This window comes from Protopterus annectens, chromosome 5.part0, assembly GCF_019279795.1.
Source record: "Protopterus annectens isolate FY-2018-M chromosome 5.part0, PAN1.0, whole genome shotgun sequence".
Lineage (NCBI taxonomy): Eukaryota > Metazoa > Chordata > Ceratodontiformes > Protopteridae > Protopterus > Protopterus annectens.
The window spans coordinates 458,556,683-458,570,470 of NC_056735.1; the positions used below are offsets into that span (position 1 = coordinate 458,556,683).

At 40.2% G+C, this 13,788-nt stretch overlaps 1 protein-coding gene across 11 annotated transcripts in view; it reads right to left on the bottom strand.

Moving 5' to 3' along the window:
- DMD (dystrophin) overlaps positions 1-13,788 on the bottom strand; it is a 9,298,038-nt gene that overhangs the window by 82,134 nt on the left and 9,202,116 nt on the right. For all 11 annotated transcript variants that reach the window (XM_044072398.1, XM_044072396.1, XM_044072400.1 and 8 more), the window contains one exon: positions 4,159-4,317. In XM_044072398.1, the coding sequence (XP_043928333.1) occupies positions 4,159-4,317 (159 nt within the window). The remainder of the gene's footprint in view (positions 1-4,158; positions 4,318-13,788) is intronic.

The following is a 13,788-nucleotide window of genomic DNA, read 5'->3' on the forward strand; positions in this document are numbered from 1 at the left end:
CTGCACACCTCTCAACTTCTTTGCTAAAGAATTCTTGACATAACCAAACAACAGGGGAACAAAATCTTGGACAATTTTAATAGTCTTCTAATTCACTTAAAAAGTTAACAAAACAGCAGGTTTTGCATCAGCATGCATTTTCTGAACAGTAAGAAGTATAAAACTCTACTATACTGCATTACTGACTTGTCTGAAATCTTTAGTGATTTTTCCAGAAAATCAGGGTCTGAGCAAAAAAATGTGAGACAAAATTAGGGACAGCTGAGGGGTACTGTTTCCTGCCCTTCTCAACTTATTTGTTCAAGATTTCTGGACTCAGCAAAAATAACAGCAAAGGGGCTTTTTTTAATATTCCTCTAATTTACTTAAAGAGTTAATAGAACAACAGATTTTGCAACAACATGCATTTCCTGAACAATAAGGAGTATGAAACTCTATGTATGCCATTATGGATGTTCCTGTAACCCTAAGTAATTTACCAGGAAATCAAAAAATGTATGTGGGATAGGACAAAAATGAAAAAAAAAGCAGTCCTACAAATTCAAGGACAGTTGGAAGGTATGCATTCTGCTAGGACTAGAGCTTAACGGTGCACGCACATACACACACACACACACACAAACACTCACACTCTCTCACTCACGTTCTCACACATATATACACACTCATATGATTCGCACACAAGCACTTTCATACATGAGCATACACACACACACACACACACACACACACACACACACACACACACACACACACACACACACACACACACTCACACTCACACACACATACACACACTCCCTCACTCACACTCTCTCACTCACGTTCTCACACATATACACACTTGTATGATTTGCACACAAGCACTTTCATACATGAGCATGCACACACACACACACACACACACACACACACACACACACACACACACACACAGATACACACACACTCTCTCACTTACGTTCTCACACATATATACACACTCGTATGATTCGCACACAAGCACTTTCATACATGAGCACACACACACACACACACACACACACACACACACACACACATACACACACACACACACACACACACACACACACTCCCTCACTCACACTCTCTCACTCACATTCTCACACATATATACACACTCGTATGATTCGCACACAAGCACTTTCATACATGAGCACACACACACACACACACACACACACACACACACACACACACACACACACACACACACACACACACACACACACTCCCTCACTCACACTCTCTCACTCACGTTCTCACACATATATACACACTCGTATGAATAGCACACAAGCACTTTCATACATGAGCATACACACACACACACACACACACACACACACACACACACACACAATGATGTCAGGATTTTGTCACACATTTTCTTAAAAAATGTATGCAGCTGCATAGAATGCATACGCCTGCCAGCACCTGTGTATATTGACTGTGTGGCTACACTACAGTGGGAAAAGCAAAAAAAGTAGAGTGCATCACTGACACACACAATACAAGGTCAGCTTCAGTTAAAAGATCGTGCACACAAGCCATTTTCAGAACAATGCCTCAATGAAGTGTAAGCTGATTACTCAACAGATGGTAGCAACAGACACCTAGTCATAACTCTCAACTTATCATCAGGCATCACTTCAAGGTCATGCACCTTTGAAACAAACATATGCCTGCCACATCCAAAGATGACATCAGGGTTCAAAGGTGAAGCAATGGTGTCTTTTAGAACAAGACAGACTACTGTGGCCACTGTTTCTGACACCCTGAGTTTTAACCAGTTATTTATTATACATTCAAAGATGAAGAAGGTCCAGATCAGACTGAAGAAAACTGATGACTGACATATCTAGCTGATGAGAGGGCAAGTACAGTTACTTATGACAGGTACAGATCTAGCTGATGGAAGGGCAGGTACAATTGTTTATGAGAGGTACAGCACTAACATTGCACATCCCTCTCTCTTATAAGTTCCCTAAAGAGCAGCACATGCAGTGTGGATAAAAGATCCAGTATAGAACCTTGTGGAACTTTGTAATACAGCTGACTGCAAAACGAGAAATTAACCTTAAAATCACCCTCTGTGTATCCTTTAAAAGGCAGGGAAAAAATAAATAAGAACTGCTGCCAATAATACACTATGTCCAGAAACACTCCTAAAGGATTCTGTGACCAATCATGTAAAAGCTGCAGAGATGGACCAGAAATGAATAATCACTGATATATAGTCATACAAAGATCATATACAACCCTCCTAAGGATGGTCACAGTATAATAATTTGTCACAGATCCCATTACTTTAGAAGTTATTTAAGCTGTACCCAGGCCTCTTTCTCAATAACACTGCTGACAAAGTACAGGTCTAAAACTACTGGGCAGTAGTTGTTGAGATCATCAGGATCCACAACAGTTGCCTGAGAATGGAGATGCCAATGCCTCCTTCAAAAGCTGATAAAATAGACCCCAAACTCAATGAGGAAACTGCAATCTGATAAATAAAAGAACTTCATACCTCCAAAAAAGCTGTACCAGGCCTGGTAAGACCGTAGGATGTTTAGTGCAAAAATGAAACCACAGATTGAATTCAGTGTAAATTACATAAAAAAGAAATCATCTAAACACATCAAAACAGCAGAATCATGTCTCATTCTAATTTCAACACTCTCATGCTCTTTGGAAATGGTCTTCATCCTGATGACTGCAATATTATTGCAATAATTTCATATTCTAAAGACAAAAAAGGTACACTTATTAGGCCATTGCTTCAAATTAATCCAATTTGAGAACTTTACAATAACACAAGTTAGTAAGTGAACACAACTGTACAAATGCAAGTAACTTCAGCTCATTACAAAGATCATGCCCCTTTGACCGGGTGCACAAACCACATACTGGCCAAAGGGGATGTGATACTTTGAAAACCAGTGTCAAACAGCACAAAAGCCAAGTATGTCACCAAATGTAGGTGGCCCTTCCAAGTAAGATCATTCAGTGGAAAAAGATAAGATGTTCACAAGCAAGGGACATTGCAGGTTGTATTCTTGTATACCAGCGCTGTTATAAGTTCTGCAGATTTGTAATTTAAAGTGTGAAAAAGATCTTGAGATCTTGGCTCATATGGAGGGAGATATCATATGAGGGTACTAGCAGTACAAATGTCTATGTACTGTATCATTAAAATGACTATGGAAATGCAGCTGGATCATTGAGAAAAAAAAAGAATACAGGAAATAAACAAAATGGCCTACACTGATTGCCTCAAAGCCTTCCTATGGGGGAACCACATATCATTTAGCAGAAAGTGCCATGGGATCTTCAACAGCATATGAATTATCAGAAAAAAGTAGCTAGGACCTTGGTTTAACCTATCAAAGATAATACCTTAGAAGCACAGCAGATTTAGAAATGAATATGAATACAGGTGGCAGTTGACAGTGAAAAGCTACAGTCTTCTGATCAGTCAGCATCAGAAGAGAGTGCAAAGCCTGCTGAACCACTGACAGTGCTCACTGGAGCTTAAGAAACAGTGGATATAAATACTACTCATCACATCTGACTGCATCTGATCATCCCCTTGCTAAAATAACTAACCATGATTCATAGTAACACCAAGGAAATGCCCTGCGAAAATCAAGGAAAACAGCAGGATAAATAGAAGTACATCTTCTGCAGCTGCACAAAGAGCAGTTACATGCGGGGAGATACAGTGCTTATGGTGCCAGTATAAGGGTAACTAGTGAGAATGTTGTTCCAGATAAAACAGCCTCAGATGCTCTTCATGCACCCATAAAACCTGCTTTATGTTTCCAGATAAAACAGCCTCAGATGGTCTTCATGCACCCATAAAACCTGTTTTATGTTTCCAGATAAAACAGCCTCAGATGGTCTTCATGCACCCATAAAACCTGTTTTATGTTTTGGCCAAGGCACCCCCTTCCTTTCTTACAATTAACACCAAGGTCACTTTTAAGAATGAAGACTTCCCCAGTGCAACACCAAGTCTGATTTATCACATTTGACAAACTGTGCAAGATCACACAACATTCTCATACCCCTGACCCTCTTCCCTAAGTTGTACCCCAAGGGTAAATGTTTAAAAACTGTAGTTCAGTTTCAAGAACTAACCTATTTTCTTCTTCTAAGTCAGACAAGATTCTCTCTAGTTCACCCCGTTCTTCACTTTCCAGGGAGATTAGGATTTGGGCAGGACTTCGTGGCTGGCTCAAGGGAGACTCTTGATTCAAGCTTTGGCAGTAGTGCTGGATTAACAAATGCTCGTCATCTCTGCAAAATGAAAGGACAAAGAGCTGTTTAACATTTGTGTATTTTGTGTTACCTGCACACCAAGGACATACATAAAACTAGCCCTGCAGAAAACACATCCATTATGGAAGTGAAGAACTATTTTCTGCACTGCTGCTAAACATCAAAAAATATTAACTGCATCACTCTTACTAGTGATCCCATAATAATTACTGCAACAAATGCTAAACGTGATTTTTTATTAAATGATCAATAAAACTGCAAAACATCTGACACATTTAAAGAAATATTACACAGTTAAAAAGTGGCATCTGATAGGCAGTTGCAGCTGTGACTGTGAGGCCATAACTAGAGTTTCAAGCATGTGGCTAAATTTTTGTTCTGTCAGAACTAGCATTATTACTAAGCTAATGGTATAGTTTTGTTATGCAGATAACCAAAAGTAACATGAATTGTGATGACCACTTCTAAGAACACTCTTAGACCAAAATGTCTGGAACAAGCTAACAATTCCAGGGTCTGTTTATTTCTGACATGGAAGTGACACTTCTCAGTTTTAATATTCTTGGCAAAAGTGAAAATGCAGCTATGACAGAAATGAAAATCTGAAAGAAAAAACAATACTACGTACATTACTGTTTCTGAATACCCCAGTAGCTAAAATCTCATTCAGGGCAGATTTGATCTCCTTCACAGATGTAATATACAATCATTTGCTATTCAGTACCATGAAAACAATGCCAAGTATTTTTTTTAAGTGAGTGTAGTCTAGTACTTACAACTGGAATACCTTATTTCACATCCTGGAGTCAAAACGCTGTATGATACAGACACCTTGTAGTAAGACTGTCTGGAATACCTTATTTCACATCCTGGAGTCAAAGCGCTGTATGATACAGCCACCTTGTAGTACGTGGGTTTAAAGGGTTGTGCAGTCCTCCCTGTAATCTGCAAAGTACTGGAAGCCACTGCTCTCATTTCTTGGTCCATTTTACAGATCACTGCAATCGCATAACAAGCGGTTTAAAAAATTGGGTGCACTGACTTCACATAAATCTTTACTGACCCCAGTTGCTCCATTGAGTGCCTATACCCTTTTGAATTCTGCTTATAATTGCATTTTAGTTTCTTGGAGTCGAACACCATTTCCCACTTGCTGCATCTACATGATCAAAGAAGTCAGTGCTGCATTTAATTTCACAAAGCCTTGTTAACAACTGCTCTGAACTACTTTTTGTGAAATGAAAGATTACTGTACTTTCCATTGCTGTGTTCCCCATATCACCCAGAACCATAAGGAATAAACACTACCTTATGTGAAATACTTTGTGACTTACAACAATAAGTTAGGCAAAGATAACTTCTGATGTGTGATCAGCTGTGATGGGGACAGACATTCATACATGAAGCACATTACAAATCTATGTTTGGGTGGAATAAGAACTATACTACAAAAGGGATGAAGTAAGAATAAAACAGCAATACTCTGGTTTCCTTTCACTTACCAGAAACTTATTAACCAGGTATCTTTAACTGCCATCCTTCATTGCATTTACCTTGCACCTGTGGCCTGCTTGGGGATGGAAAGGCCTATGGCAGGCCAACTCATTCACACAGTTAAATTAATAAACAAAAAAAGCACCCCCCAACACCCACACATCAAAAAAAGTGTAGCCTAGTGTGAGAATGACAACAGACCAATGGCAATTAAAATGTATGTAAAGTTTTTTTTTTTTTTTTTTTTTGACTAGGGGTTTAGGATTTAGCATGCAATGCATTTTAGTACAAAATAGGAAAGCAATCAATTTATTTATTTATTCAATCACTTGACAAATACGTAAAAAACCTCAGTGCAGACCTTCCTCAGCCACAGTGGAAAATGTAAATGCAGTTTGGAGAAGCAAATCAGATAGCATGCTTTATGGTGTAGGGGATATGGAGATGTGAGGCAGCAGTACCTGAGAAAACCCAAACAAGGGGAATGACATGCAAACACTAAAAAGTTGCTGGAGGACAGGTCTCAAACTCCATATGCTGAAGATACAAGGTTATAAAACTAACCAGTGTGCTACCCAGAATAGGTTGTTCAGGCAAAAGAAACAGGCTGCACAGTTGATCAAAACAGAAAGAGAAGCATCAGAAAGGGTAGGTCAAGGGGAATGAAATACAAGGAAAGAAAATGCCACATGTCTAAAAGTCAAAAGGCTGCAAGGAAAGAAAATAGTCTGACTTCAGGAGCACTGTGTGTTCTCTCCTGTTCTGGAGAACTCTCTTCCAGACAGCAGGATGTCAATGGCGGGATGCAGGCTGACACATCTTCAGATCTTTCTTGCCCTAGCTAGACACAGAGCTTGTCCTAGACACCACAGCACTTGTAGATCTAGGGAATAATCCACAGGGGGATAACAATCCACCCATGGGCACCAATTTGCCTCTATGGATTTCATGCAGCATCGTAAGAAAGCAGGTGTCTGGTGGGAGAACAGAGGGAAGGTGGGGGAAGTAAAGTTAAGGGGGGTTTCCACCTCAACCCCAGGATGCCCTAGCAGAACAGCAGGGGAATGGTGGATGGGAATAGGGACTGTGGCAGTGAATATACTCAAAAATTTTGAAAAGTTTCTAACAAAGGTAGCCAGACTGGTAGCACAAATGCATAAAACCCTGAGTATGACCCAGATGACCTGAGTCTGATTAGCAGCTTGTGCGCCTAAAGGCGCTGACAAAGAGGAATGCAGTACCTACCCTTGAGAAGAGGAGTAGAATCACAAGATATTTCTTTGTTAGAGCTCTGGTGGATGCTAGAGCTCACAGAAAAGACACTGTGCTGGAGTGGGTAGTAGGACAAAGCAAATGTGGCCATCGTATAGGCCCAGGGGTGGGACAGAGGCTCAGTCTACTTCCCACTGCCCGCCCAGCTTAACAACGTCATCAGCACATAGAATGTGGAACTTAAGGAACAAAAACAGCATAAGCTGCAGAGTGACAGTCTCTTCCTGACTGGCATGTCTCTAGCTCTGGTTATTCTGGCATGACATAGGAGGAATCCATACACAGTTTCTCTCCTGTAAGGGAGACCCTGTCAGTGTGGATAAAACTGGGGAGCTACCAGGGTTTAGACTTGTGGGGAAAGACTATATGGTTAGGAAATGCCTGAAGTTACCAACAGTGGCCAAATATAGCCCCCAGCAAAAAAAATTATTTTTTTTATTTAACATTTGTTAACCGGGAAAGTCCAACTTGGAATGAGCCAATTTTCAGCGGTGGCCTGGGGGGAAATGCTACAAACGCATCTCTTTGTAACATGGGAGGAAACCGGAGCACCCAGAGGAAACCCTCACAAATGCAGGGAGGACATGCAAATTCTGCACAGAAGGCACCCCAGCTGAGAATCGAACTGGAGAACCTCTTGCTGTGAGGCGACCACTGCGCCAACCAAAAAAAAAAAAAAAATATATATATATATATATATATATATATATATATATATATATACACATCTATATATATGGGTCTAGCTAAAACGCCGAAACTGCAAAATGCTGATGCCGAGAACACCGACACCGGAAGATGAACAACGGAGATGATCGACAGTTGAAAATCCCGACACTGAGAACACTGACATGTTAAGGTAAGTGTGGGGTTAGGGGCAGATTAAGTGAGTTAGGGTTAGGGTGCGGGTCAGGTGAGTGTGCAATAGTGACAGACTGCAGGGTTAGGGGCGGGTTAAATGAGTTAGGGTTAGGGCGCGGATTAGGTGAGTGTGCGATAGTGGCGGACCTTAGGGTTAGGGTTTGGGTTAAGGTTAGTGCATAGATAGTTGTGTATGTAAGGTTTAGTGTAGGTTTGTAAGGTTTTTGGTGTGCTTGTGTTGTGTGTGTGCTTTTTGGACAGGGGATTTGTTTTGTTTGTTGATTGTCGGGATTGTGGTTTGTCGGACATGTGAAGTTTCGTGTTTTTGAACTTTCGGTTTTGTTGTGCCGGTGATTTCATTGTCAGTGTTATCAGGTAGACTATATATATATAAAATACACACACCTATATATATATATATATATATATATATATATATATATACATACATACATACATATATATATATATATATATATATATATATATACATATATATACATACATATATATATATATACATACATATATATATATATATATATATATAGATATATATATATATATATATATATATATATATACATATATATATGTGTATATATATATATATATATATATATATATATATATATATGTGTGTGTGTGTGTGTGTGTGTGTGTATATATATATATATATATATATATATATATATATATATATATATAATGTGTATATATATATATATATATATATATATATATACACACACACACACACACACACACACACACACACACACACACACACACACACACACACACACACACAGCTAGCTAGACAGATATAGATATAGTACCACAACTGTACTGTTTTCATTGTAACATTTATCACTGTTGTCATCACTTCCAGGAAGACTCTCAGAGTGAAAGGACTGGAAAATGACTTGCCCTGACCAGGTTATTAGGAGAACAGACCCTGGAAGATGGCAGAGACAAATACTTGATCTGGCCCTGAATACAAACCAAAACTGTAATACATGAAGAAGGTGCTTAGAGAAGACAAAGTTGCTTCTTCCTGAGTGGACTGGATATTGACCTCCTCTTGTTGAATGCAGTGGTGGCTGGTACACCTCTAGTGGAATGGGCCATGATATGGACTATTAAAGGACTTCCATGGAAGGAGTAGCAAATAAGAGACAGTCTCTAGAACCAGGAACAAGTAAACTGCAAAGCCTTCAGAATCCTGAATCCCTTCTACTGAGTCTGCCTATATCATGCAATCATTCAGTTCAGGGTAAATATGCACACCCTTTATTCTGAAGCCTGGCACATTGTGAAAACCTTGGGTAAAAAGATATGCCAAAAGACAAGGAGGTGAAGTGAGCTCTCCAGCTTTAAACCTTACATACCGTCTGTGCATCCTTAGAATAGATTTGTGGTAGTAGGCATCCTTGAGATCCAGGGTGACCATGAATGCTAGTGTGAACGGAAGCACTAGCAAGCCATGAAGTATAAGCACATTCAATTTTTGTATTATAAGGAATTTGTTTAACCTTGAAAGGGACCAAATAGGCCTCCAAGTCCATTATTTTCTTAGTAATAAAAGTGCTGACAGAATCCTGCTTTTTCTTCCCCTTTTGTTGCTTTTTTCTATGGATCCTTAAATTAGGAGGATCTCTAAGAGACAAAACCTTAAAATGCGATCCTTGGGATGGGGAAATCCCATCTGGTCCCAGAATGTTGTGGACCCACTGGCCTGGGGGTTACTCTGTGCCAGTAGTGCAGTATTATCTTGTGAACCTACTCCTCTACAGACAGACACAGATAAGCAAACCTGTCACTAGTGGTGTTCCCCAGGGATCTGTCCTGGGACCCCTACTGTTTGGCATATACTACTCAGAGGTCCAGGCAAAGACAAAGGGCCTGTGGCTGACCAAGTTTGCGGATGATTGTAAGTTGGGTGCTATCATTCACTCCCCAGTTAATGTTAACATAGTGTAAGAGAGTCTCACAGCTACAAATAACTGGTGCCAAAGTCATGGCCTTAACTTAAAAACAAAAAAATATATTTATCGCACCATTCAGCAAAAACATGGCCCCTACTGATTACCACATCAATGGCAACACCCTAAGCACACAACCTGCGGTGAGAGACCTGGGTACTCAGGTTGACAACAATCTCACATTCGACCATCATGTGGTGGCGGTGATCAGAAAACCTTTTACTTGGTTCATCTTATAAGTGAAGGGATTGCATCCAGAAAAAAAGAAGTTATTACCTCTCTGTACTCCTCCTTTATTAGACCTATAATTGAGTATAATGCCCCATTTGGTATGTACCTCTCCAAACACCTGCACCAACAGGAAGGGACACACAAAAAACTCACAAAGAGAATCCATGGCCTCCAACACCTATCCTATGCGGACAGCTTAAATCACTATCACTCTACTCAGCATCATACAGATTGTTCAGAGGTGATCTGTGTCTCGCCTACAAGGCAATATCGGACCCTGTCCTACTAGAGATGCTCCATTTCTGTAAGTCTATCTCCTCGTGCATTACCCGCTCGATAGGTCTAAATCTAATATGCAACATCAACAAAACATGCTGGAGAGACAATTTTGTCTCCCAGAGGCTGCCCCACCTCTGGAATTGACTTCTCATACATGTCAAACAGAGTACCTCACTGACCCTTTTCAAATGCAACCTTGATGAGTGGATGGGAAACCATAAATTTGTCCAAGGGGTTCCACCTTTGACTCTCATTGAGATGGGTGATAGGTTCTGACTGAGACTTCTTTTTTGGTGATAAAATCTTGCGTAGGCTTGTAAGAGCCCCAAGGCCATTAGCCTAGTGACCTCCCATGATCCTATGACTGTAATGGGAGACAGATTTAGGGAATTGGTGGAATGAGATGGGATTCTTAGGCGAGTGGGAAGGTTAGCTTGAAACAGTCACGTTTGCTGTCTCTGCTGATCCTGGCCAGAAAACTCCTAAACTTATCTTTTTATTTTGCATGTCATTGCTTTTTTAGTGTGTGTCTTCTACACTTTACAAGCCTTAACTTTGTTTTGTTTGGGGAAGGGGAGCTCTCTATTAAAATGATACTTCTAGCTGTATTTCTCTTCTTTTTCTTCTAGACTCCTACAACTGTTTCAGCTGGTATTCCAAAGAGGGGGGTTTTATCTAGGGAGGAACACTAAGGATCTCTGAGTTCACATTACCTGGCAGGAGCTGTGTCTTTACCCAAGCTTGTATGTGAACCACTGATCCTGTAACTTCTGCCCTACTGCATCCCAGCCACATTTTGTAAGTGCTTGACCACCTGTGCAAGCATGCTGCATAAGACAAGTATATCTTGTTTTGGGTGCCTGTTCCTTTACTTCCTCTGCCTTAGACTTCAGCTTCTCAAGGACAGACCTTTGAAACTCAAGCATAAGAGTCTGGCGGTTCAAGGCCTAAAAGGCAAGGGTAGCAGAATGTGTATGTCTTTGGATTAGCTAGAGGTCTTTTACATAAGAGATAATGGGAAACGTGGACGCAATAAAAATGGTCACACTTTGTAAGAGTTAAGGGAGAGGGAATCTGGCTCAAATGATTTACTGATGAATGCATCTTCAAAGACTTCTAGGACTGCAGGAACAGTAAAAAGCGTAGGCATAGGCAGGCAAATGAAAGTCTTGTGCCTCACATGGATCTGTGACTACTTTTTTGCATCCAATTTGAAGACTTGTTTCACTCTGCAAAGGGAGTCTCCAAAAGAGAGATAGTCTAGTGGCAAAGCACAGGACAGGATGTCCTTGGTGTCAGATTCATAGCAAGGGAAGGTAGTATTTTGATATAAATAAACCAGTTCAGACACCTCAGAATCTGGGATATTAGGATCCTGCACCAGGGGAGGGTCTATCCTTTGCTTCTTAGAAGGAACCCCCGACTCCTCTGGAATTTCCCTTGCAGGCTCTTTAGATTTCAAAAAAAATGATGAACTCCTGGTCCAAATGGAAAAGGACTTTGGATGAAACCTAGGATGTGAACTGGGATGAAGAACTGCCTATCCTAGACCAAGGCAGACTTGAAGGTGTCAGCTTCTGCTTTGAAATGTTAGGTCTTGATTGTATAGGGTGAGCTACTGTACAAGCCTTTAGTTGTGCAAGGATGCCTAACCCCTCAATCTGATCCCTTGAAATTTCCTTTTGAATGATCAGTGAAGTTACATCACCCTTACCTTTGCTGATGACTGTGGGGGTGTCAGCTGCATCAGCCCTCAGAGACTAATCTGAGCTAACCAGCGGTACTGAGGTTTCAGTCTACATGGATTTGCCTAAAACCAAGGTTGTGGTGGCCTCCAAAGAGGGTCCTGCTAGAGACCTAAGCCAAATTAAACTCTGAGGAGAAGGGCTATGAAGGCATCTCTTTGACATCAGTGTCACCATCCCTGAGGAAACCCATAGACTCTGACTGCCTGTTGCTGGTTTTCCTCATTTTCTCCTTGGGATGCTTCTTCAAATGATAACATTTCAAGAGAAGGTTCATAGATGCCTTGGCTGATGCAATGGTAGTACAGGAACAAGAGAGCACCTTATTCTGATATATGTATTCCCAGATATTCAACATTGCGACAGGTTGTCCTTGGAGTGAATGTGACACAGTGGGAACAGCTGTCCTTTTCCTGATATGAGTCTTAACAATACAAGTGAAAATCTTTGAGTGGAATGTTCACACTAAACAGTTATGTAATTAGCATTAAATTTAACCATTACAGTTGAAACTTAAGAAACTGCTATGATTATGGCCACCTAATAGCTTTGTTTCTTGTGTAACGGTAACAGTCATATTTGTCACAAAGGTCAGCTTGATTATGTCTACATTTGGAAGGGTACACTGTCTTAAAATGAAAAGGAGTACCTTTTTCAAAAGAACATCTCAGGACACATACACCAGCACTGCTTAACATATGGGCAGTTCAAAAATTATGGTGGAATTCAGGAATGTTGGGGTACATAGCAAACAAAGCATTGGAAGACAGTTACTGGTTAGCCAGAGGTTAGCCAGATCTAACAGTTTCAAAGACAGGTAAAGAAAGACAGGCTGTGTCAAGCAGGTCATCCTTGTTTCTTGTTAAATATGTTTCTGTTTTAGACAATGCCTCCTATTAAAGTTCCAGTGCAAAAACCAAGACACTACAAAGTTTCATTAAAACTGAGTGCACAACATCTTGACTCATAGCTAATCCATCTGCCAAAGAAAATGGAGCCAAAATGCCACAGAAAACAATAACAAAGAAAAACTTACATAGAACTTCAAAACAAATTTCTGTAAGAACATATATCAGACATGGAAATGGGTTATTTATGCTACATCAGTATTTATTTTTATTCACTATTATTCGTTTTGGAATTTACCTTTAGTATTTATTTTTATTCACTATTATCAACCTTGGAATGAAATTCCACTGAAAACAGAGGATCAGTTTAAATATCCCCCAGCAAGAAACAAGATTCCAGTATAAGCATGAAACAGACACAAAAAGTAATCAAATAACTAAACAGACAGACTGCTCAGCCAAGGAATGCAACACTCGCTCTAAGCAAAGAAGTGTCTCAAATGGAATACGCAGGAGCTTTTGGATGGTAGCATTTAACAATTTTTAACCTCCTATTTCTCATGACCATCAAGCCTCTTCTATGCATAACCTTCCCCTAAGACAAACAGCCTATGTTCCACTTGTTCCCCAAAGGTCAAACACTGGGAGCAGTGGTGCTATTGACAAAGGATGAGGGCTTCCTCATCAGCTCCACTGTCTTCCATCTGCTCATGCTTACTGATGACCAAGAACTTAAGAAATAATGAGCATTTGTAAGAGTGTGCTTTCTGCTTC